Raw genomic sequence first — 26,293 nt, forward strand, 5'->3', positions numbered from 1 at the left:
TGGGGCCCAATGATAAGGGATCAAAAATCCATCAGCTCAAAATGCATTATTATTCATTCCGTCATTCAGGTTCACCGACCCGTCAGAACACTTGATTTAGCAGGACACATGGGCCCGGGCCTGATCTGCCCCACCGGTGCTGCTAAACGGTTGAGTGACGGAGCTGGAGCATTGGGTAAAGGCGGCGTGCGAGATGGATTAGGTTTAACCCCAGCCGGGCTCGGAGGGGCGCATGGCGCATGGCTCCTCGGTGCAGCCTCACTGATGCCACTAACTTTATCCAGGACACAGAGAGGGCAGCATGGGGAAGCCTGGCAATGCGCACATGCTAACATGGTGAAAACAATCACAAAATCATGACAAGGTCAGGTCCTTGCCTAGACAATTTTGCATGTCAGCTACTGCTGAGGAGAGTGATTCTTTTTTTGTAGAGCTTGTTTGTAGTGACAGCACAGCCTTTGATGCTCAGTTGTGATTTAAATATTTATATCCACACAAAGTGGCCCAAAACAGATACTTATCCTGACAATGACATACAGGCAGGCCCAAAAGGCTAATCTAAGTAATCTAATCTGGTTTCCACATTCTGTAGCACCTGGGAACAGAGAAACTGTAATTGAACTTGGAAGCCAACCAGTGATAAGATGTGACCTGTGGCTTGCTGTCGCAGCATGCTATGAGCAGCTGGACCTGGTCCACTCGAGTCCACTGAGCTCAGACAGCACTTCAGAACTCCTCACCTGAAGGCTCTGCAAAAGCACTTCAGATCCAACCCAGTCCCAAATGACTTTATGTCCTGCACAGATGTCAAAAGTCCATGTTTCACAAAGCAAAATACAAGCCTGGTTCCATTTACATTTTATTTAAACCTCGGCCATAACAAAAGAAAGTCTTTCGGTATTTTAATCATATTGCAGTCAGCCCATACTTTTCTTTTGCTGCAATAGCCTGACTTTATACCAATTGAACAGATTATGAAAAATGAATAAAAACTGAACTGACTCAGTCTTTCACTCAGTCAAATCACCTGACCTTTAAATGTTTGAGAGCAAGCTGAACTGCCACCTAAAAACAAATGAGTTTTAATAAAGAAGGCATGCTTACACTGGGGCAAGAGTTTATTCTCTAAAATACTGTAGTTCAGCTTTGCATCTAGAACAGTTGCTTCAGTCATCTTATTGGACCAAACACAGCAGGATATTTATAGCAGGCTATGTAGTGAATTTATCAAGATATTTATCTATACTAAACAGTAGAGCAAAAGTTCAGAGAGTTCAACCAGGGTGATTTATTTGACATCACATATGTAGTTCAGAATTGTGGACATGCAACACACATCCAGGCACTATGACCGATTGCAGCTTTCTCTAAGAACTTCATGGGTGACAGAAGGGTGAAGTTTTCAGAATACTGTCGAAGAAGTAACAAAAGTGTGGAATGTGGGTGTGATGGGTAGTCAACCTATTGCTCATGCGTATTTAATTCTTAAGTAACTTGAATGGTTCTGAAAAGACTTGGTTGTATATGAAACTAGACCAAAGAGCCAGAATGACCTTCTTCAAAAACGTTTCGAAATCCTCAAATACTTGCCAACCCGAGTTGAATGCTATAGACAGCATGTCAAGAGAGTCGTTTGGGACCAAATATAGTCTGTTATTCCAGGTGATTACAAGTGAGATAAGTACAGTTTTAAATAGACAAGAGTAAAACACTGCAGTATAAAGTGAACAAAACTGCATAATAGCCGGTTAGGTTGAATGGTACAAGCTGAATGGTAGCAGATATTTAAAAAAAAAATTTAATTGTGTAACAGTAATGTTAGATGGCTAAATATTAAATTCGCTGGAAATAAACTTAATTAGAACACAGGGATTTATCAAGTCTCACAGTTGAGCAAAGAGCTCAACGGAAAGATGATCAAGTTTTTTTAGAGTAATGTCCTAGAACTGAAACTCTGCCGATGTGACTGAAAAAGCAGGGCCTCTCGTTTACAGCATTAGCCAGCAAACGTCAAGAGCCGCCGTCTGCAAGTCAGTTCCCGCTGGGATTTACAGAGCAGGTAGGTAGGAAGCCAGCAAGCTAGTTAACTAGCTAAAACGTTTAGCTTGCCATCCTTGCTCGCCAACCTAGCTCCCGAGGTAAGCTCAACAGGCCTCGTCTAGCTAGCTACCTAACCACTTTCTCCCCCCCAACACGCGAGCTATCGCTGTGTTTACCAATGGGAAGAATGAACGTCCACAAGCTGTTGCGTTAGCCAGGACGGCTAGCTAGCGAGCTAACCGGTGTTAATGTCTCCTGCCATGGGACACCCCTACTGATCTGCTAACGTTAAATGATAGCTGGCCAATTCAGGTCTCTACTGACTTAAGTCGCTAAGACTATTCCAATTCCTCCTTTATAAATATGTGCTTTATGAATACCAGTACAGTCTGACATTACTTTAAAATTGGGTTTTCGCTTAAGAAAACAGCGCCAGCTAACAGCTCGAGCCTAGTTAGCTAGGCTAGCTAATCTAGTTACCTCAACAAGCTAAGCGGTGTCGTTACAGTTAAGACTGTCAGTCATAGTAACAACCTTCAGCCCAATTAATATCAACAGCTATATTAAGAACATAAATAAATATAAACTTACCGGTATTGATAAAAGAATTTGAATAAACGTCGCAGATGTCTGTCCGGCTAGCGCGCTAACTGAACTAGTCAGTCAGTCATCAACACGGGGGATAGCAAGACAAGGCCAGAAAGGAGAGCAGGAAACTGAGTGACGGACAACGACCATAGCCAATCACAGGTCTTCAAAAGTGAACAACAACCATGGCCAATCATAAGTCTTAAAAGTGAACAACAACAACCATGGCCAATCACAGGCCTTAAAAGTGAAACTCCCGCCTCCGTCAGTACGTTAGAGTTTTACGATTTTTAACTGGTGTTCAACTTGATGATTTGACAGTGGAGGTTCTTATTCACTAAATGAGTTTAAATTGCTATGTATAAAGTTTGAATGTAATGTAAAGTTAATAAAGGTAATATGTAATCCAAGTAATTGCAAAACATAGTTAATATCAGTCAGAAATATTCATTCACAAGTGAAAAGAGAAATGTAATCACCTAAAATTATTCCAGTCTTAACAAATATGTTATTGGGCGGGGTAGTTAAAAGCTAGTGTGAGTTTCTATAAACCATTCTCATTATTAATGAAACCTTATTCATATTGCCTCGGTTGCTGCAGCAATATCAGGTATCATATTACTGTAACCTATCTAATGGAACGTTTACACGTCAAATTATACAAGTGTCGCGCGAAAATGACGTAGGGTTTTTCATGGAATACCGCGAAACGCCAAACTGCTCATGACACGAGGTTTGAAGATGTAAACAGCGAGTGTAGACACCTACTTACCTTAGACTGGCAGCTGGCGTTTGAGAAGAAGATTTAGACGGGCATTTCAGGGTGTTACTTCGCAATACGTTATCTGTTTGTGTACAGCACGTAGGAGTGCTCCTAAACGGTCAAAACCCCTCACAGTACCAGATTTGCTAGTTAGTTAACCTAAACTAGCTAACCTGGCGCTTACGTTATTGTGGCTTTAACGTTCGTGACTAAGGTCTAACTACGGAATTATAAACTGTTAACAAAAGTTAAAAAGAATGATAAAAACCAAGGGCGAGGCCTCGGAGAAATCTGAGAGCTGTTTCCGAGGTGAAGATGAGGACCTGCTACTTCTACCAGAGAAACTGCAGAAGAGGCTCATGCCATTTCAGCGCCAGGGTGTCAGATTCGCCTTGTCGAGGGATGGGAGGTTAGTGAACGCTGTGCAATTGTACAAATACTATTAATGATGACTTTCAGTAATGACTATAACTTAATGATTTTAATTACAGTATAATTATACGGTTATATCCGTGTCTTAGCTAATGTAATAGCTAATTGCAGACCTCACGCTGTGAGATTGTTTTGCAGTTTAAAACATGTCGTTTTTGAACGTGTTTAGGCATAAGAAAAGGGTTTGTTTAGCTAACACTGAGTGATTAGGAGGGACCGGACGTTGTAATTTATTCCTCCCCCTTGTCGATCTAAGCCCTGGTGGCGGCAGCTCAGAGCCCTCAAAGATACTGTGATGAGGGGCCCGATCGATCCCAGGACACGAGATGCTGTTCACTAAGATACAGGTCAGGCAGTTAATTAGACCTATGCTCACACAGACGGGCCCCGCTGTTTTTTGTTTTTTTTACAACCGATTCCCTGGGGAAACATGTTTCTCTGATAGTGATGAAGAGAAAATAAAGATATTCGACTTCCCCTAGTGAGTGCGGTAACACGTGCTGAAGAATTTTGATGTGCTTACTTTGACTACAGTGCCCTAGGTTTGACCTTAAATACATAAATTTGGTAGTTTGTTTTTTTTTAATATTCTAATGCAGTGGATTGCTGTTTTTGTGTGACTGCAGGGAATTATATTTTAGCAGATTGAAAACCACAAATCAGCTAATATTCATTAAGCACATGTTCAATTAAGCAACACATTGCTTAGACTTTCTCCTTTGTTTTGTATCTCCTGATTAACACAGCTTTATCCTCTGTGCTCATGTGACCAATTTGTTTCATGATTAATTTGACTCTGTGCTTTTTTGTTCCTGTTAATTATCCAGAGACGGATCCATGGCTGAAAATAACTGATCATGTATCCCCAGTGTACGCGTTTAACCTATAGAGCTCTGAGACTGCGCTGTGATATTGGTCTGTCAATCAGGGTCACATAATGAATGATGAATTAGGGTAATCATATTACAGAATTGTTACGGTATCTGCTCTGTTTAGTATTATTGCTAGTGACTCTGTTTATCTGTTGGAATTATGGCTGTTTGCCTCTCAGGTGTCTGTGTCATTTTCAGGAGTTGGATGCATATCACATTAATTTTGAGCGGTTACGACCACTTAGGTGTTGAAGGTTCCCAGCATTAACAGGCTTGGAAATTTAGCTCATTTTCAAATTTTTGCATCATAACATCTGTGCAAACAAATTATCACTCCATTTCAAATGAAATAACTGAAGTCCATTTAAAAGTGTTAATGGCAGTTTTGCAGTTGGTTGATGCTGCTGCATAAGGGCATTAAGATCAATGAGGTGGCTCCCTGTAAGTGGCTCTGCACATATCAAGCATCCCACATGGTTCTGTGCTTTTGGCTAGAAATGACAAAAAAAGATCTAAGAACAACACTTTGCTGAAAAATATATTGCTGATATTGTCTGAATGTGTACTGCTCTTTTACTCAAACTCCACATATCCGATTCCATCTGAATGTATTCAGGATGTTTTCAAAAGAATTCCTTTAACTGTACACAGGCTATGTGTGTTCATTGAGATTTTTGGCATTTTCCTGCATCTGTTCCATTAGTTCCCATTCCCAATTAGGGCTGTGTACAATATATCAATACAGCAATATACCGTGAATATTCTTGTACTGATATGTAGATCGATATATAGTCACGGCTGTATCGATATTTGTGAATGCACATATTTTTGCAGTATTTAAAGTACAGTATAAAACTTCCAGCAGGTTGCCACCTTTTTTGAGGTGCCCCTCAAAAACACTTTAACTACTGGCTCTAGGAAAAATCAACACATTAGTCTAGGAAAAAAACATGGCAAAGCAGCTGCAGTTAGCCCCTTCAACATTTAAAGCTAGCATTTAGGTAAACATGGGTAGAAAAATGTTAATTTAACTTGCGTTTTAACTGCAAGCGTTTCAACATTTGTCAGTTATAGTAATACTCTGAGTTAAAACCTTTTATGCTAGTGGGAGGTTAGAAGCTGTTGGGCTATATTCAGGAATACTCTCTGCTTTCTTTTGTTTTCTCTACTTTATATTTACTCTCTAGCTCCATTGATTGTGTTATTGGTCTTTATTTGTTATTATTTATTGATGTATTATTGTTGGTTAATAATAATAATAATAATAATAATAATAATAATAATAATAGCATTTTGTGTAAAATGTACCTTAATAAAAATTGTATAACACAAAAATTGTGTTAAAAAAAATTGTTAGGATCGTATCATATCGTGCTGTCCATATCATGATACAGATCATATTGTGAAGTTACTTGTAATAATGCCAGCCCTATTCCCAATCTTAGAGAGTCCATAATCTGCTCTTAGCCGGTGTGCCGTGCCACTGTGTTTAAAAGAGTTACTGTGCCTCCATTTGCTAAAACCACCTCACTGAATGATTTTAGACCCATAGTACTTGATGTCAGTGCTATGAAGGCATTTGAATGTTTTATCTTTTCTTAAGTCACATACCAGTTCATTATTGGATTCATTTCAATTCGCTTTTTGAGCCAAATGATTGGTTGACATTGTTATTAATGAAAGCTCTTCATTATACTTTGAGATATTTAGACCTTGATAAAAAGGTATCACCAAGCCCATTCAAAAGTTAGTGAGATAAATTATTAATCTAGCTTTATGTAATTGTTTTGTTATGGCCTTGTTAGGTGGAAAGAAATGGTGCTATATTCAATAATTTAACATCACAATGTCTGTTGCTTACAGGTGTGCCTCAAGGCTGTGTAATGTCTGTTGCTTTATCTCTCTATACTAATAATCTGGAGTCTGATGGTGAAATATGCAGATAATATCACCATAACGGACCTCGTTACAGATGATTATGAGACTAGCTATGAGCAGGTGGCGGATCAGTCAGTAACATGGTATACTGACAATAACCTCCAGCCTAAAGCATCAAAACCAGTGCAGATCGTTGTGGATTAGAGGAAGAATAGAAAGGAAAAACCTCCCTCAAGTTTTTGGACAGTCTTTATCTATTGTGCAAGCTTTCAAAAGTTTGGGAATTTTTGGGAATTTTTATGCTCATGTTAACTAAAACAAAACCTCAACAAAGGCCTTTTTAGAGACAAGACAATTTAAAGCAAGGAAAGTTCTATTGGATCAATTTTAATTACGTTATCAATAGTGTTGTTACGTCATTTATTATAGATTCTCAGCACACTCTTGACCAACCTAAGAAAATAATTACAGTAATAATAGTTATATAGAATAATGACATATTCATCCAGAATACCTTCTTTTCCAGTTTCTCCCTTCTACAGATCTTTAAAAATAAGACAACCCACTTTAAGAACAGCTTTTGTTCTACTGCAGTAAGGTTACTAAACACTTACTGCGTAAACTGAGTTTTGTACATCATTAACGTCTGTCCATAATATGATAATAAGGTTGCTGAACACTTACTGCGTAAACTGAGTATTGTGCATCATTAACGTCTGTCCATAATATGATAATAAGGTTACTGAACACTTACTGCGTAAACTGAGTATTGTGCATCATTAACGTCTGTCCATAATATGATAATAAGGTTACTAAACACTTACTGAGTAAACTGAGTATTGTGCATCATTAACGTCTGTCCATAATATGATAATAAGGTTACTGAACACTTACTGCGTAAACTGAGTATTGTACATCATTAACATCTGTCCATAATATGATAATAAAGTTACTGAACACTTCGGAGTAGTGTATATCATTAACGTCTGTCCGTAATATGTTAATAAGGTTACTAAGCTCTTCTCAGTAGTATATACCATTATATTGTTGTAAAACTGCACCGATGAAATTTCTGTGTCATTTTCCATGAATTTCCGATATCAAATGTTATATATTGTACTTTGGTATAGTGTTTATTGCATGTGTATTGTATGTTTATGTGTTTTGTGCCACAAACAAGTGTGCTACAAAAAGGAGCTGAATGATATCTTGATACAAAATTACCACTGACATGTCGTGTGGCAATAAAAGAATCAATCAGTCCGTCAATCAGTGAGTCAGTGAGGCATCCACACAGGATTAAAGAAATGCTGCAGTCCAAATCCCTGGCAGAGACAAGTTAGCATTGTGATTATGATAGCATTGTGATTATGATAGCATTGTGATTATGATAGCATTGTGATTGTTAGCATTGTGATTGTGATAGTATTGTGATTATGATAGCATTGTGATTATGATAGCAACATTGTGATTACGATGACATTATGATTATGATGGTTAGCGTTACGAAAATTTGCATAGTACTTAATGGCATCTAGTAATTTTTATTCAGTACCGGGAACATTTTCATTTTTGTGAGGAGAATTATTCACTCAAGGGCACAAAAATAAAAGTTGTTCACTCACTCTTTTAAACACCTAAACAGAAGTAGCAGAAGTCAAACTCAAATATGCTCTTTTTCCATTAGCTGTTTTGAATGTCGGTAAGTGCTTGTGTGAGTTGAAAGTGTCTGTTTTGACTTGGCTGTTTCTGCGGCTTGTGGTGGTATTAGATTTGTTTCCGTGCTTTTTTTGCAGCAGAATATAACCTCTCACTGTTTTTTTGACATATTGATTCTGCCTCGCACTCTCTCCTTCTCCACAATTCAATAACACGCCCTGCAGCAGACCTGCTCTGCTTATAGAAGTGGCACACACAACCACACACACCACTCTCCCTCTCTCACACACAGAGTACACTCTCTCTCTCTCTCTCTCTCTCTCTCTCTCTCTCTCTCTCTCTCTCTCTCACACACACACACACACATGCACGCGCACAAACACTCAAAGGGACAAAGTCTCATAGCGAATATGCTGTGAGCAGACAGCACAGAGATGCTGGAAGGGTAGACTATTCTTAGAGTTGTGGGTTTGACTTTCAACAGTGCCTTATACCAGGGTTGATTAACACTGCCAGGGCACTGGTGTGCATCAAATGCTAATGATTCCATCACATTGATGACTGAGTTTAAAGAGATAGGATATAAATCTAGATTTATTTAAAAAAAAAAAAAAAAAATTATGTGGAAACATCTTGGGCTGACAGAACCAAGAAACCTTGGCGTTATGTGATCACAGCATGTCACCAGTCACATACCCCAGGATTTCCTGAGTACCGTCAGGTGCCCACAGACACAACACAACGCGCCCTGGAAAATGCATAAGCAAATGGAGAGGTTGTGATTTCAGAATGGCAGTTATGGAGATGATTCTTCATGCTCATGTACGCGCGTACGCGAACTGATTGGATTAATCTCCCCTGCTGATGGCGATGTTTAAGCGCAAAAGCGCACATTGACTAGCGCAGGTGCCGCGGGACCCCAGATTAGCATGCAGCGCGCTGACACATTTACAGGGCTTAATGGGGCCTGAACGGAGGCCGCTGCGTCAACCTGCCATCGCAAGCGCCTGCCACGCTTTGCCGCCTTACAGTGGCAGGAGTGTATCTGCCTCCGTCCCCGGGGCGCCCTGCTGAGCCGATCGATGTCATCGATCAGGACAACGAGGCCACAGAGAGGCCCTCCGGTACGAGCGCGCATAATTGTGCTGTAACCATGGCGCAACTGAACATGAAGGGAAAGATACAGAGGTGTTTAAAGGCACATTCGTAAAGCGAGGCGGAATGAGCGCGACCTCCGCTGCCGCCTGGACACATGATAATGCTGGCGGCGCGGGCCGGGTTGCCAGATCGGGCCTGGTCGTAGATTGAAAAGGAGCTTCAGGGGTGAATCCCATTCGACTCCGCAGCGTGCCCACTATCGCTTCCATCCTGGCAGCCTCCACTGCCTGGCCCAGCAGCACAGGGGCGGAAGCAGAGCGCGTGCGAGGAATATGGATTCTCGGGCAGTGCTGTGAACTCCTTTGCCGTGCAGCACGGTGCGCGGCTGGACCCCTGGGCTGGGCTGATGGGCGGCACCCGGACCCCCTGCTGCTTACAGATAACATTTAAAGCCGAGCAGACGGGGGGAGGTCTCGAGGTACGGCCGTCAGCCGCTGGAAACACCGACTCCCCCCAGAGGCAGAACTACTTCTGGCATGAGCTTGGTTATTTAAAGAAGAGTGATTAATGAGTGTGAAAATGGTGCACACAAACACACACACCTATACACATGTGCATACTTGGACGTGCGCACACACATACACACACACACACACACACACACACACACACACACCTGAGCAAATGCTGCATCAATTAGAAAAATAACTTGCGATATAGAGGTCATTAATCGTGTTCTCCCTTGTAAGGAAGAGAACAAAAGATAGAGTGTGTATCCCTTTATGACACTCATACCACCTTGTTCCCTCGCCCTTCTCCTCAGTGTGTCTGTCTGCATCTGTCTGTCTGCATCTGTCTTTTTCTCTCCTGGGTCTCGCTCCCAATTCCTCTCTCTGTCTCTCTCTCTCGCTCTCATTAGGAGCACGTATCTGAAAGTAGGACTATGGACTGCAGTGTCACAAACGGTAGTAAATCTCCATTTAACCACAGACACGAGGTTCTCTCATTCTTGCCGGTACTTACAAAACCGCTTCATTTGTTTGGAGCAAATCCTCGGCTTAGCCGGGCTCACCGGCACCGTTACGTCTCCCGCCGCGTCTCGGCAGGCGATCGCAGCCACACTCCTGCTTCTCGCAAATGAAGATTAAAGGAAGTGAAGAAATCTGCCTTATGAGCCGTCCGAGTGCATGAACTACGGTGGCATTCGCTCTGACTACGTAAAACCGAACAGCCCCACTGAGGTTTCGGCTGCATTCTCAAGAGTCACAGGAGGGTGTCGCTGATCGCTGGCTGTCACCTGTTCATGAAAGATCAGTTTAGAAAGGCAACCTTCAGGACATGGGCTAATAAAACATCTACAGATGCGATGGAAGCAGCCAGTAATTATCTTTAAATAAAAACACAAACAGTTTTCGGAACAAAAACGAGATTTCAATGAAGAGTTGAAACCAAATTATGTTTAAATGAAACATATCTTATTTGTGCAGCATAGTAGGGAGTGTTTTGTACACACACACACACACACACACACACACACACACACACACAGTAAAGATGACTGCTATCGGTTAGTTAGTGCAGTGTGCTTTGACTGGCTGGAATCTGTCCATTGATTTGTGCTAGTGATCTGGGTTAGTGTAGGATTCCTATTTGTAGGAACGTTTTCAAGGCAGCGCTGAGATTGCCCCCACGTTTTTAGGCCGTGGCTGTTCCGGTTAAATTGGCTCTTGAGTTGAGGTGTGAATGATATTGAGCAAGCCCTGCTTCCACAATAACGGCCAGATCAATAACCTCGCGCTCAGCCTGCCTCCCTGGACATCGATTCCGTGGGAGAAATTAAAAACGTAATTTGCAGGGTAATTATTTGGGGCAGTGCTTTAGGGATGACCATAGATTTTGGATCACCTCTGGAGTCACAATTTGTTGCTCTAATTGATGTTTCAAATTGAACTGGAGTAGTGAAGAATCATTCTTTATTATTTAATTGCACGTCCCTCATTTTTGTCTTACAGGTGCCTGATTGCCGATGAGGTAAGCTATTTTACGTATTTACTATACGGTGTGGGGGTGTGTCTGCATATGAGTGTGTGAGGGAAAGGTATTTGCATTTGTATAATTTTAAAGCTGTAAAATAAATGAAGGGTGTAATGAAAAACCAAAGTTGAGGGGGAAAAAGTTAAAGAAAGTTTAATTGTGTTGTTGATGCTCCACTGTCTCTTCTGATGGTCTCTCATATGAGACTGCTTAGTTTCTCACTGAGCCTTTCTGTTAGTTTGTACCTCAATTGTACTATTTTATAAGATTAGATTTTTGCAGACAGTCATATTGTGCAAACTATTATTTTGAAGTTAAATTGCTATTGTGAGCCAAATAAAAATGTTTAGAAGGTAATAATGTAATAATCAGACATTTTTTAACACAAGGGGAAAAAAATCTCACCTTATCGCGTATGATACTCTGTGTAACCTATCTGATCACATTTGTCAACTTTTCCACTTCCATCCTCTTACATGACATTCTAAAAAACATCTCTCATCTTTGCCCATGAAGATATGCCTGTCTGGTAAAACCAGATTAAGATTAGCACTGGGTTTACTTCATTTAGTTAATGCTGTATTAACACCATGTATTAACACCCCTGTATTAGCACCCTGTATTAAGCCCACTTATTAACACCCTGTATTAACGCTGTGTATTAACACCCCATATTAATGCCATGTATTAACACCCTGTATTAACGCTGTGTAATAACACCCCATATTAACGCCGTGTATTAACACCCTGTATTAACACCCTGTGTTAAGCCCATGTATTAACATCCTATAGTAACGCTTTGTATTAACACCCAGTATTAACACCCTGTATTAATGATGTGTATTAATGCCGTGTATGAACACCCTGTATGAACATCATGTATTAATGCTATGTATTAATGCCGTGTATTAACACCCTGTATTAAGCCCACATATTAACACCCTGTATGAACACCCTGTGTTAAGCCCCTGTATTAACACCCTGTATTAACACACTGTATTAACATCCTGTATTAACGCTGTATATTAACACCCCGTATTAATGCTGTGTATTAACGCCGTGTATTAACACCCTGTGTTAAGCCCACATATTAACACCCTGTATTAATGCTGTGTATTAACGCCGTGTATTAACACCCTGTGTTAACACCCTGTATTAACACCCTGTATTAACACCCTGTGTTAAACCCGTGTATTAACACCCTGTATTAACACCCTGTATTAAGCCTGTGTATTAACATGCTGTGTTAAGCCCGTGTATTATCGCTGTGCATTAACGCCATGTCTGTGTGCTGTGCTGTAGATGGGCCTGGGGAAGACGTTGCAGGCCCTCTCTGTGGCCTACCTGTACAGGCAGGAGTGGCCCCTCCTCATCGTGGTGCCCTCCTCCCTCAAGTACCCCTGGATGGAGGAGCTGGAGCACTGGCTGCCCGAGCTCGGCCCCCAGGACATCAACCTAGTGCAGAGCAAAGCTGACATCGCGTATGCCGCCTTTTGACTTCTCGCTCGTTAAACATTGCAGGTCATCTCATGATTGTAAAGATGAAGGAAGTGAAAAGATAAGGGGATTTGCTTCGGTTATGCAAAACAGATTAATCAGTGGTGCTCGGTCACGGAATTTGTTCTTCCAACAAGGTGAAATTAGACAAGCAGGGTTTTTTTTTTTTTGGTTTTTTTTTTCCTTCAAGGAAGGTTTTTCTGTTAGTGAAAGTTTTTTGTATTGTTTCATTTTTGGGGTGGGGGTTGGTTGATTTTAGAAAGATTTAAGAAAGATTCAACATTTTCTATCACTGAATAATGTCTTCAGAATTCTGATACTATTTATACTCTACAAATGTTGTCATTTGAGCTCTGAACGCCCAGGCCGTAGGGACGTGGGCTGGACTGGCAACTCCCAGGCCGTAGGGACGTGGGCTGGACTGGCAACTCCCAGGCCGTAGGGACGTGGGCTGGACTGGGATGAGCTGTGCAGATTGCAGAGGGCCTCAGCTTCATGTCGAATGCCAGTGGTTTACATAAATCGATTATTCACTTGGCTAGCTGCACTGACTTAAAATTTTTAGTTTGTTTGACTTGAAACTTTGTAAGTGGTTTCTATTATGAACATGTTTGCTTGCCAAAACATTTGAACATTTCCTTTGACCAGACTAAGCTGGGGGAAATTTGGAGAAGTTGGCGATTGTTTTCTGTGTTCTCACAGTGGGCTCAGCCAGAGTAAGGTGACTGTGTTGGGCTACGGGCTGCTCACCACAGACGCGCGCCCCCTGGTGGATGCCCTGAACAAGCAGCAGTTTGGTGTCATCATAGTGGACGAGTCACACTACCTGAAGTCCAGAAATGCAGCACGCACCAAGATCCTGGTGCCGGTCATCCAGAAGGCGAAACGCGCTATACTGCTCACGGGGACTCCAGCACTGGGCAGGCCAGAAGAGGTATACGCCACCTAGAGGAGGAGTGCTGTCATGACAAAAGCTGTTGGCATAATCCTATCAGGATCCAAATCACTTTGTTTCACCAAGTATGTTACCCATACCGGTATTTTGTCTTGGGCACACACATGTATGTAACATACTAAGCAGATCTAACACACACACAGACTGTTAACAGGTATTTAACTATGGAAAAGTAAAATAGAAACATCATAAATAGATGGAAGGGCAAAGAATAAGACTTGTAAAAAGCCCTACGGATGTATGAATATCTGTACATGTGCATATCTAGATATCTACATGTGCAGGTCAGAGTAGACATTTTAATACAACTATTATGCAAATTGTTGCAAAAGTTGTGCAGATAAGTAAGTCACAGAGACATTGCTGTAGTACAGTAAGGGAGGTGATTGTTTAGTTTAAGGTTTAAAATTTAAAGAGCAAAGTGTCCACTGCAGTCGATGAGCCCTGTAGCTGTGGAGAAAGGTCTGTTAGCATGTGTGGTTGTGCTGGTTTTGGTGGCGCAGAGTCTGTTACCAGAGGGAAGCGGCTGGAAGAGTTGATTTCCAGGATGAGAGGGTGAGCTGATAGGCTGCCAGCCCCCTTTATCACCCTGCTGTTTAGAGGCATCCTAGGACCCTCTCTGCTGTCCTGGTTATGCTCTGGACTTGGGCTCCTTCAAGTACCAAACCAGGTGCTTCTGGATGATGAGAGGAAGGACTCGGTGACTCCACAGTAGAAGCCACAGAGCCATTAAATGTTGTGGGAGGTGAGGAAAGGGGTAACATCTGAAATCCACCACCTGTCTGTACAGTCCGTACTAGTCCCTCTTAACGGTCCAATACTGAATCCTCAGTGACCCTTTAGACTTAGAACTCTGTGTTCTGAATAGTGCTGTTATTCAGTGATGCCTGTCCACTGTAATAGCAGCCTGCTCACATTAAACACATCTGATTTTAACCATCATTACCAGTCAGCTAAGAGAAACAGCTTTTGGGAACTATTAGACGACACTGCGCAACCCTGACACTGCCATTAGAACATGAGTGTTGCCTTTTGGCAGCCGGTATAATGTCGGCGGTTTCTCCATCGCTGCCCTTGGTCTTTATAAACCCAGACCGCTGGCCTCACTCGGCATATCGGGAGACAGCAGTGGCACTGCAGCGCCGTAAAACAGAGAACGCTGTTTGAAAAGAGGCTGTGACGGTTCATTGCTATCTGTGTTTTTGTTAGACTAACAACAGTGAGGGTTCTTTTTTTTTTAAGATTTGTTAACACATACACGCACAAAATAAATAAATAAAATAAAGAAATAATCCTCTCAGCTTTCCCTATTAACTGGGGACTCTTTGAAATATGCTAAAATACTTCACTGCCTTAAAGAGGGAGTAATTACTTTTTCTAAAATAATTTTGATATCTTTCGAAACACAATACTTAAAGAGAAATTTTAACTGGAGACATAATTTGCAGTATGTTTGTTTCCATAACAAGGCCGTAAAGCAGTAAGCTAATTACGAAGCAGCCTGTTGCTCTGTAGTGTCCCTTTTAATTACAGGACAATTACAACATTTATTTAGATGGAGTTCCAACATGGGCCTTTAATTAAAACAACCTGTACTGTCTGACAGGTAATGTTATGAAATATCTCTTTTGCTCACTGCTAATCCTATGATTGTCAAAGTGCAGCATTAGGGAAGAGTTCCTTTGCAACCAGGAGTGCTTCAGCCCCATATAGAAATCTCCACACATCACATTTCTACCCTGAGACCTTTTTATACATTTATGGCATTTAGCTGATGCCTTCGTCTAAAGTGACTTACAATTATGGATGAATACAGTTTGAGCAAGTGTGGGTGTAGGGTCTTGCTCAACAATGGCAACCTGGCAGCAATGGGATTGGAACTGGCAACCTTCTGATTAATAGTGGAGTACCTTAACCACTGAGCCACCACTGCCCATTTTTAGGCCACCTTTATGTTACCACGGTTACATGCGTAAACTTTGAGATGCTGCACTCCAGTATAGTGGGACATTACCAGTTTGACCTGCTGAACAAGAAACACCAGCCAAGAGATGCTGAGTGCATTTAGGGTCATTTTAGTGTCCTTTCTGTTGAGAGGAACCCCTAGAACTGCCAACCCTGTCTCATTAAAGCGGGAAATATTGACCCGGAGTTACTCTATCAAGTCAGCTGGACGGTGGCCAAATGGTGGCAGGCACACAAAAAAGAACAGCACGGAGAGGCACTCTGAGCAAGGCGGCGCATGAAGTAACCGGATTTCCGGCATGCCAGAGAATCCGCGCCCGCTGTCCGGCGCGAGGACCTCCGCTAGAAGCAGTGCTGACCCAGGCCCTCCCTCCCGCGACACCTACAGTGGTACAGACCTCACGTATCTCTGACAGGTGTACAAACGTCTCACCGAGCATAAAGCGCTGGGTAAACCCTCAAGGTCACCAGCCACAGCTGAGGGAGCATGCACTGATTAACATGCTGATTAATATGCTGATTAATGCCAAGGGCGATTTGCATGTCCCTCCGGCAGGCCCGTAGGTGAGAGGCAAGGGTCCAGCTGCAGCGTGACACTCCGTTCTGAAGCTGTCGCTCCCGGCATGTCTACTGCGTGGTGATGGGTAGAGACTGCACGCCCAGGCCAGAAGCAGGTGGGCTTTGTGCCACTCCAGGGGGAGAGGTGCCGTGCTGGGCCACAGAGGCCTCTCCCTCACACTTGCATGTTAACATGAGAATCGGGGTGTAGAAGTTTACATCCTCTCAGTCATGCGTGGCGAATCACAGGCCTCTGGAAATGGGCACCGAGCACAAATAACTGGGGAGAGCTTTCTGCCCTGCAGCTTTCTGGGGTGCGAGGTTTGACGGCACACGAGCCTAAAACGGGACTGAGGCCTCTGCGCCCCATTGGAATGGCGGGACGTGTGGAGTAGAAGTCGCTCAGCCACGCATGTAAACCTGTCCGGTAAGACCTCCTTTTTGAACTCGCGTGATCTGGCCTTGGCCTGCTGCGCGTCTCCTTCAGCACAGTTTCGCCATCTGCTGCGGATTGGAGGCGAGCCCTGGCCCGAGCGTCTGCAGAGGACGGCCACACGACGTGCTTCTGGACCGCTGCGGGGTAGCTTGGACCGAACCTGGCGCAAGCAGAAGCAGGACAGGGCCCCGTCCAGGGCTTCTCTCCTGCCATGGCCATCTGAAGGATGGTGATTAGGCTGCTCCCTACAGTGGGCTCAATGGAAAAACAGCCCTGGATCTCACAAGGGAAGCTCCATAATAAGAGACGTCAGGTAGGACAGAAGAAACACAGCTGCAGTCATTAAACAGGCAATAGTGGCAAAATTGCCAAGAACGGACTCCGTAACCAACTCCCTCGCCCTCTGTCCCTGGGTCAAGTCAGGCTGTGAAGTGGCTGGAGCACGGAAAATGGGTCTGACTTTTGCCCGGCATTCATGGAAAGGCAGGACCGCGGGTAAACTCGGAACAGTTACTGATTGGCAGCGGTGTCATTAAGCCGGAAGCCCAGCATAGTGGCCGCTATTACAGAAGATCACAGATGGCTTGCGTCGCTACCGGACGATCCTCAGAGTCTGTGCTCCCTGTGACTGATGTCATACACCGCATGACTGAAGCGCTGGTAACAATCAGCATGTCATCTGGAGCATGACGGGTGGCGACGCCATCTTTTTCATCATCATTGCCATCGTCATCGCACTCTTCCTCCCTTTTGAAGGGGATATCTGGAGCTTCAAGCAGCCTCGTGTTTGGCTCCCGAGACTGCGAAACACACTGCGGCAAAGCAGCACCACAAAAAGGGAAAAGATTAAATAGTTGCACTGTCTGCTGTATTGCCATGGTGCAGACACCTGCAGACATGTGCCACACAAAGACATCGATCAAAAGAAGCACAGAAGGGAAAGGTTGCTGAGCTTTCTATGCTCTGTGTACATACTGTTGTCCTGTAGTGTGTGCACACTCTTCTGCCCTGTGTGCACGCTCTTCTCCTCCTCTACGTGCACTTTCTTCTCCTGCCCTACATGCACGCTCTTCTCCTGCTCTGCGTGCACGCTCTTCTCCTGCTCTGCGTGCACGCTCCTCTCCTGCTTAATGCGAACACTCTAAGCAGCAATAGCTCAGAGAGGCTGAGTGAGCAGACATATGGTAGCACCGCATCTTGCTCCAAATCTCCACACTAATGCAAGGCATTAGTTTTATTCCGACAGCTATGGATGACTGTGTTCATTATAGACATTTGTCTCTTTAGATTTGCATTACAACTCATTTACGCAGCTATCCTTAGCCATATGCTCGCTAATCAAGATGGAAGAGTAGCTCAAATGAAAATTAATAAGTAAATATTAAGAGGATGATGGCATTTAATCTTTTAAGTGGCAAATCTAATAAGGAGTGAAGCTAGATAACATTTGCAGTGTAACAAGGTGTTAATCAGGCTACTAGTACTAACATGGCATGCTGCATTGCTATAACCACTTCCTTCTCATGGATATTAAACAAGATAACAAGATAGTGACAATAATTAAGAACAGACTCCTGCTATAGCTAGACCCATAACCAAACAGGAGCAAGATTTGTTTAGAAGCGCACCGTGCGTCCCTGGTGTGAACGCATTGTGAGAAGTACTGCAATCAAGAGATCAGGAATCACCAGACCTCCCTTCAAAAATATGAATGCAAAATATACAATCAAATGATGCTTTCAGCGTGAGATAATCAGCTCCATGCACTGTGCCTTGAGCCCGGCTCCAGCAGCGGTGTGTGGTTAACGTGCACGGATGTACTTCAGCCGCTCCCCTGGTTTCACTGCTTGTTCTTTTGGCCTTGGTATTTCATAGGTGTAGATATTTACTTAACCTTGGGGCTGGGGACAGGCTGACTGCCTCGCTGCAGACAGCGTGTGTTGAAAAGAGGTGATTTTACCGCTGGTGCCCTGGGTTGGAGACAGTAACAATACTGACTGTGTGTGTGTGTGTGTGTGTGTGTGTGTGTGTGTGTGTGTGTGTGTGTGTGTGTGTGTGTGTGTGTGTGAGAGACTCTCTCCCACCCACTCTCTCTCTCTTCCTCCCACTTCCCCTCTCACTCTTTTTCTCTCTCACTCTCACACACACTCATCCCCCCCCCCCGCTCTCTCTCACACACGCTTTCTCTCACACTCTCTCTCTCACTCACACACACCCTCTCTCTCACATTTTATTTAGTGGCATAATGCCAAGCTTTGTTGAACACATTTGCTCAGAGAAATGAGCAGTTGGAACCTGGATTCAAATAATTGCTGGTTATTATTCCAAAAAATCATCCTATTGAAGCTGGTCGAGTGTAACACCAGACACTGATGGTCACTTTTCAAAGGAGGCTGTAGTAACCCTTCAGTGCAGAGCGAGAACCTCTGAATGATGGTGAACTGAAACGCCATTTGCATTCTGTGCCCTGCTATTCCGCAGTGCCCTGTATTGGAGTGTGATTTTCAGCCGTGAGAACATTCCCCTACAAGAGCATTAGCACAACACGCGGACACCAGCACACTCCTGAGTGCTGTTCTCCCATGCTGTCTGAAGCCTCCTTCATCAGTCTCCCCTTTTGCTCTCTCTCCCCGCTTCCTCTCTTCACCCCGAGTCACTCTCTCACTATATCTCTCTCCCTCCTTCTGTCTGTCTCTCTGTCTCTGTATCTCCCCTGCACCCTCTCTCTCTCTCTCACTTCTTCTCCTGCACAGGAGCCATTCCGAGGTGCAGGTCTCTTTCTGTAAACCTTTATTTGTTGCCGTGTGGTTTGTGCTAAGGAGCTGTAGTGCCTCCAATGGTCCTGATGGAGGAAATTGTAGTTATGAGTTTGTGCCCCCTCCTCTCCAATTCTGCGGTTTGTTTGCTTTTTGCTGCGTATAATAAGAAAACCTGTAGGCGGCCTCTGTTCTGCCAGAGAAGAAATCTGCTCGTGTTTGATTATGCTCGTTAGCTGTGGTGGAGAGGCTACTGAGAAATTCCGCTCAAAAGCGGAAGCATATTTGCCTCAGAAAAATAGGCTTAAGTAGAAACCGAGAGCACATAATAATTATGTTTTGTTTGGGGAATTTATTTATTGTTTATTTTAAGATTTTTTTCTCCCTTTTTTTGTCAGTGACTGATGCACTTTGTAACATGCTTTAGGGTGGGTGGGTGTTTTACCCTACTTTACAGCATGCTGTTTTTACTTTTATGGGAGACATTTATGGATGTGGACATAAACATTCATTCATAGCATGTGGTGATGGGCTGCTGTTTCAGTGAAGGTACAGAAAATCAGTTATCTGTTCACACTCGTCTCTCTCTCCATCTGTACCTCTCTCTGTCTCTCTCTCCCTCCCTCCCTCTCTCCCTCAGCTCTTCATGCAGATTGATGCGCTGTATCCAAGGCGTTTTGGCACATGGAGTGACTATGCTAAAACATACTGCAATGCTCACTACAAGTAAGCACATCACTATTAATACTCAGTGTAACGAGTGCCGTTTTGTACACCGTGCTGGTACTTAGAGTTCAGTTTAAGTGATGCTGGTTTAGTGTTAATTTATTGCTAATTATTTATTCATTTTTCTAATTAGTTTAGTGTAAATGATATGGGTAATTTTTTGTCTAAATAAATACTCTGATGATTTGGCACCTGGAAAGTCTGCAGTAATGTCAAACTTTACCATATGACATAGAGAACATCAGCAAGCTCCCCTACAAAGTTGAGACGCTTTTGGAAATGGCCACGTGACAACCTCTCACTGTGTGAAATAGAGAAAACTGCGCACACGTAAATCACAGGAAAACGTCTCTAACATGCACAGAAAGATTTGCTTATTCTCATCCAGACGCCCTACCAATCCCACACAGTGTTGTGGCGTGATTGAGGAACACACACACTTTAAGGATTGTAAAGGTCTCATCGTAATGAGTATTTCAGCGTAGCACAGCATAGAGATGAACAGGAAGCTTGTGTGTGTGTGCGTGCGTGCGCGCTCGTAGGTTCTTTGGGAGCAGGCGTCAGTGGGATTGTCGCGGAGCCTCTAATCTGGACGAGCTGCATCAGAGACTGAGTGAGATTATGATCCGTAGGCTCAAAGAAGAGGTCCTCACACAGCTCCCAGCCAAAATCCGCCAGAGAATACCCTTCGACCTGCCCAAAGAAGCAGCCAAGGTAGAGCGCGCCTACCAGCCGGCACAGCACAGAAGAGCCTAACCCTGGGCTTTACTGCGCAAAGGGAGGGCACACACACACCAGCACTGATCCTGGCAAACACCAGCCTCTTCTGATTCACCTGCTGCCGCATGCCCACTACTGTTATGCCACTCAATGTCTTTGTCATGTGCGTGAGTGCGCACATGCACAGAGAGAGAAGCTCACACTCCTGTCGACATATACACACACACACTCTCACAGAGTAATGGATGAACACATATTAATTTCTTCACACACCGATTCATAAACATGCTCCATCATTTTCAGATTCATACATGCATGCTCCAATTCAGCCATTTCTCATACTCTTACCCACACACACACACACACACACACACACACACGTGGGCACACTCACACACACTAACTCCCTAATCAGCCAATCTGAGATGAGACAGAATCAGAGAGGATAAATATAGCACTAATTACCTCTCTGTAACCGCTCCATGGCCGTTGCTAGGCGATGGTATTCGATTAGCACTAATTATCAGTTTATCTCACTTGCCCATGATCACACTTTTTTCTACTCTCTTATGTCTCATTTCAAACTTTGACGAGCTCAGTTAGTTATTCACAGAAGAAAGTATATATGTAATCACATGATTACCCCTGTGTGTGTGTGTGTGTGTGTGTGTGTGTGTGTGTGTGTGTGTGTGTGTGTGTGTGTGTGTGTGTGTGTGTGAGTGTGTCTGAGTGTGTGAGTGTGTCTGAGTGTGTGAGTGTGTCTGAGTGTGTGGGTGTGTCTGAGTGTGTGGGTGTGTCTGAGTGTGTGAGTGTGTCTGAGTGTGTCTGAGTGTGTGAGTGTGTCTGAGAGTGTGAGTGTGAGAGTGAGTGTGTGTGTGTGTGTGTGTGTGTGTGTGTGTGTGTGTGATTCAAGTATTTCACCATTGTTTAATGTCATCCTCATTCTGTCTTTCACATGTATCTCTCCCTCTCTCACACTCAGATGGTCTTTCTGTCTATCCTGCCATGTATTTGTTTGATTTTGTGTGTGTGCATGCGCGCATATCGTGTGCGTGCGTGCATGGGTGGGCATGAGTGAGTGGGAAATGCGTATACAGCAAATTCTGCAGGGTGTGTGTGTGTGTGTGTGTGTGTGTGTGTGTTCGCCTGATAGCAGATAGTACCTCACCCGCTCTGATCCTCATTCATCACTTTCTGTCACAGGTGCACACACCTGCCAGCATATGCATACACACACACGCATACACACACATACACACATGCGCACACACATTCATTCACTCATGTTTGGGTATCTACACACACACACACACACATGCACATATGCAAACTCAACATGAGCACGTACAGATACATTACCTTCACACACACACACACACACACACAGACACATTACGTACACCCAAACAGTTGTATAACCAGTCGGCTTAAACCTTGTGTAAGTCTTTTTCGTCAACCCTATTGCTTCGATGAGTTTTGTGTGCGCGCGTGTGTGATTTATTGCACTGTGTGTTTCCATATCCCCCTGCTGCTGTCACTGTGGTGCTATAATTGGGCAGGTCACATGACCCTCAGAAAGTGAGCTGATGTTCGGCAACATCAAGGATCTCTACCCTTCTACCTCTCTCGCTCTCTCTCTCTTTCTCTGTCTCCCCCTCTCGTTCCCTCACGCTTTGTTTTGATCTTTTTCCATCACTCTGCACCATATTTTAACTGTATTCCTTTTTCTTTCGGTCTTTCCGTGTTCCCTCCAGCGAGGGAAAAGTAGGACAGATTTTGCTGTGTCATTAATAGTTTTACCTCATAAGCTTATCTGCTTCTCTCATATTCTCTTTCTCTCCTTCTCCCCCTCCCTCTCTCTCTCTCCCCTCACTCTCTGTCTCGCTCCCTGTCTCTCTTTCAGGAAGCCAGTGCTAGTTTGGAGAAATGGGAGAGCCTGATGCAGTCTCTGAATTCCAGTGGAGAGTGGAAGAGTGAGATCCCTTTCACAGAGGTGATGGGTCTCATCACACAGATGTACAAACAGACTGCAGTAGCCAAGGTACCGTGTGTGTGTAGGTGTGTGTGTAGGTGTGCGTGTAGGTGTGCGTGTAGGTGTGCGTAGGTGTGCGTGTGTGTGTGTGTAGGTGTGTGTGTGTGTAGTTGGGTTGCTCACCATAGTCCCCACTGTACACACAGAGTGTGCGTGCATGCGTGTTCCCTAGTGTAAATGTAGTTATACTGTAAAACATAATCACAGAAAGTGTGTGCACAGAAAATAGTCCAAACTACAGAAATACGCCATAAGGACTCAAATCATATACGTGAGTGTTGCATACAATGTGAAGGGAAAACCTTACAGAATTATAACCCTACACATGAGCACATTAATAATAAATAAAACAAAGGAATAAAATATAAATGAAACAAGGTACCAAACAGAATAAAGGCCAGATAATTTAGAGAAAACTTTTAATGTCAAATTCTATATTAAGATTATAAGAAGACCAATAACATTCACAATGTAAGTTTTTTTGTCAATGTGATCAGCCCTGGGCCATTTCCGCACTTTCTCTATAGCTATATATCTAAGCATCTAAGCATGCTAACACTGTGACCACCTTGTTAGGAAGTGAGCTACAGTGGGATTGCATTCTTCACCTGTTCTGATATTACTGTGCCATTCAGTAATCGGAATTCATAAAGATCTTGAGGTTTTACCTAAATCTGTTAGTCTGCACAGATAGTGAACCAGATAAATACGTTAGAAAAATCAGATAAATAAAGTTAAGCCACGTATGGAACTATGGCGCCTACTGTGAGTATGGCTAAAAGACTTAAGTCTGTGTGCATATCACACACAATTTCCACACCTGTAATTGCCAGTCGGGATAACGGGCGTCCCGGTCAGTGCATCGCAAGGAGGAGTGTGAGATTTAACCAACATGTCATGAAAATTAATAGCACACTTAGCACGCATTTGGGATGTTGCTTAATGTGTTGAAATTTAGAATCAGTACAAATTATGTGCCAGAAATAATGTTTCATTAATATTGTGTGAAATTCAGTAGCCAGCAAACTTTGACCCAGCAAAAAGGAACAGCATCCAGTTGCTTATTGACCTTCTGTGACTGTAAGCACTGAGGTGGGTAGAATCTTGAATTGCTCCCTTGCTTGTGAGATCCACTCCTGCCTGTCTCCTCCCATGAGGAAAGTGCCAGTCATTAGCTTGTTTCTGATAAGCTTAATTAATGCTGCAGATTCTACGTAATCCATTAGACTGGCTAATAGGGAGGGACTTAACAAGAGGTCTGGGATGAATGCTAACTGCTCTTAAGATAGTGTCCTTGTTTGTTGGTTTTCGATAAAGAACTGTTTGAAAATTCCCGATCCTACACTATCATGTCAAGAAAATATAATGCAAGTCATATCACATTCCAAATATTGATAAATTTCAAATATTGAGAGTCAAGATACTCCAGAATTCAGATAGTTCTTCCCTTGTGCAAGTGACAATATTAAATGCATCAGTGTATCATTTAGGCAATAAAATCTTGGGGGAAAATGGATTTACTATTTTAAGTACATAATTATTCTCAAATACCCCCATGTACAGGCAGGGTAAATTTGGTGCCAGTGCAAGTTATACTATACACATTAGCCCAACCACAGTGTGATTGTAGCTATATTAATAATGTAATAATAAGCTAATATAAATGAAATGTATAAGTAAATTGAATAAGAAGTAAAAACCCCTTTTTTAAGATGAACTTAAGTTTAAAATGCGCAGTAGTAGAAATAATTAATATAATTAATGAGTGGATCTAAAACAAGTTTTGTATATTTAGTCGGGGACTAAATATGAGGAAAAGCATTGTGGAAGAAGAGGGGGAGGTACAAGGCCAGTGTAAAGGGATGGAAAGCTTAGAGCTGCACCCAAAGCCCGCGCTCTGAAAGGAAAGCAAGTGAGTGTCAGCGAACCGAAGCCAGTGAATATGTATGAAGGACAGCAGAAAGGCAAAGACGTGCCAGACCATACCAGGATTTAAAAACCATAAGAAGGATTTTATACTGTATGCAAAAGTGGAGAGGAAGCTGGAGTAGACTAAGAGCAGGAGTAATATGTTCCCATGGTATGGGTGAGAACCCCAGCAGCTGAGTTTTGGACATACTGCAACTTCTTGAGCCCATAGGCAAGAATCCTGAAGAGAACAGCACTGCAGCAGTCCAGTCTGGATGTAATAAAAGCAAGAATAAATGTCTCAGCTACAGGGTAGGAAAGAGAAGAACATAATCTAGCAATGTTCTTGAGATGGAAATATGCAGTTTTAGTGATGTTTTTAATGTGTCCCTCAAATGACAGTGAGAAGTCTCGAATGACACCTAGATAACCTGGGTTACAGAGGATATAATAAAATCAGGGATAGCAAGGGTAGAGTACCCATTTTTCTTGTGAGTGTCTAGGGATGCAATTAGTATGGCCTCAGAATTTCTATTATTTAATTTTAGAAAGTTCTTAGTCATCCAGGTCTTTACATCAGCCAAGCACTTAATCAAAGCATCAGGTGGGAGTCAGTGGCTTTAGTATTATGTGAATTTGCATATCATCTGCATAGCAGTAGACCTGGAGGCCATGCTTTCTAATGATATCACCAAGCAGTAGCACATAGATAGTAAAAAGTAAGGGGCCAAGAACTGATCCCTGGGGAACACCATGGGAGAAGAGAGAAGGATCAGACCTGAACCCAAATAATAGAAACAAATTGCTGTCTGCCTGTAAGTTATAAACCATTAAACCATGTCGGCACTGCGTCAGAGTTGACGATCAAGTTCTCTGGTCTGCACAGCATAGTAGCATGAAACACTGCCAAATGCAGCACAGAGGTCCAGGAGAACAAATACATTTAGCAACCCAGATTTGGCTGCAACCATCAAATCCTTAGTAACCCTAATCAAAGCAGTTTCAGTGTTGTCGTTAGCTCTGAAGCCTGACTGAAACTTGTGAAATAGGTTTAGTGGTCTTTCAACTGGGAGGTCACTCACTCACTCAACTTTCTAAGAAAGGTACGGTTAGAAATATGTCAGTAGTTCTTAAAATCTTGCGAGTCAAACTCTGGTTTCTTTAGAACTGCAGTGATAGTAGCCAGTTTTAGACTGGATGGGACTGAGCCAGATCTAAGGGAGACATTGATGACTTTAGTTATCAGAAAAACAGCGAGAGGGAACACAGGTTTTAACCAGAAACATGGCTATAGGGTCCAGGTAACAGATGCAAAAACCTTGGTGAGCCTAGCAACAGAACCTTCTACTAGGGCAAAAGTAGAGAAACCGTGCTTA

General features: G+C 43.1%; 2 protein-coding genes across 13 annotated transcripts in view; one reads left to right on the forward strand and one right to left on the reverse strand.

Moving 5' to 3' along the window:
* LOC113581455 (R3H domain-containing protein 1) overlaps positions 1-2,748 on the reverse strand; it is a 43,099-nt gene extending 40,351 nt beyond the window's left edge. For 7 of the 11 annotated variants that reach the window (XM_027016615.2, XM_027016613.2, XM_027016609.2 and 4 more), the window contains exon 1: positions 2,632-2,747. The gene's annotated coding sequence lies outside the window, so the exon portion shown is untranslated. Of the gene's footprint in view, positions 1-2,631 lie in introns of all 11 variants that reach the window. The other 4 variants (XM_027016618.2, XM_027016616.2, XM_027016620.2 and 1 more) reach the window with 2 other exon arrangements.
* A 546-nt stretch (positions 2,749-3,294) lies between these two features.
* Positions 3,295-26,293, forward strand: part of zranb3 (zinc finger, RAN-binding domain containing 3) — a 45,708-nt gene continuing 22,709 nt past the window's right edge. The window contains exons 1-7 of one of the 2 annotated variants that reach the window (XM_027016628.2): positions 3,295-3,800; positions 11,343-11,361; positions 12,667-12,845; positions 13,564-13,795; positions 20,172-20,257; positions 20,800-20,971; positions 22,881-23,018. In XM_027016628.2, the coding sequence (XP_026872429.2) occupies positions 3,649-3,800; positions 11,343-11,361; positions 12,667-12,845; positions 13,564-13,795; positions 20,172-20,257; positions 20,800-20,971; positions 22,881-23,018 (978 nt within the window). In that variant the 5' untranslated portion in view covers positions 3,295-3,648. The remainder of the gene's footprint in view (positions 3,801-11,342; positions 11,362-12,666; positions 12,846-13,563; positions 13,796-20,171; positions 20,258-20,799; positions 20,972-22,880; positions 23,019-26,293) is intronic. The other variant, XM_027016629.2, reaches the window with a different exon arrangement.

This window comes from Electrophorus electricus, chromosome 21 (assembly GCF_013358815.1).
Source record: "Electrophorus electricus isolate fEleEle1 chromosome 21, fEleEle1.pri, whole genome shotgun sequence".
In the NCBI taxonomy this organism is placed as follows: Eukaryota; Metazoa; Chordata; class Actinopteri; order Gymnotiformes; family Gymnotidae; genus Electrophorus; species Electrophorus electricus.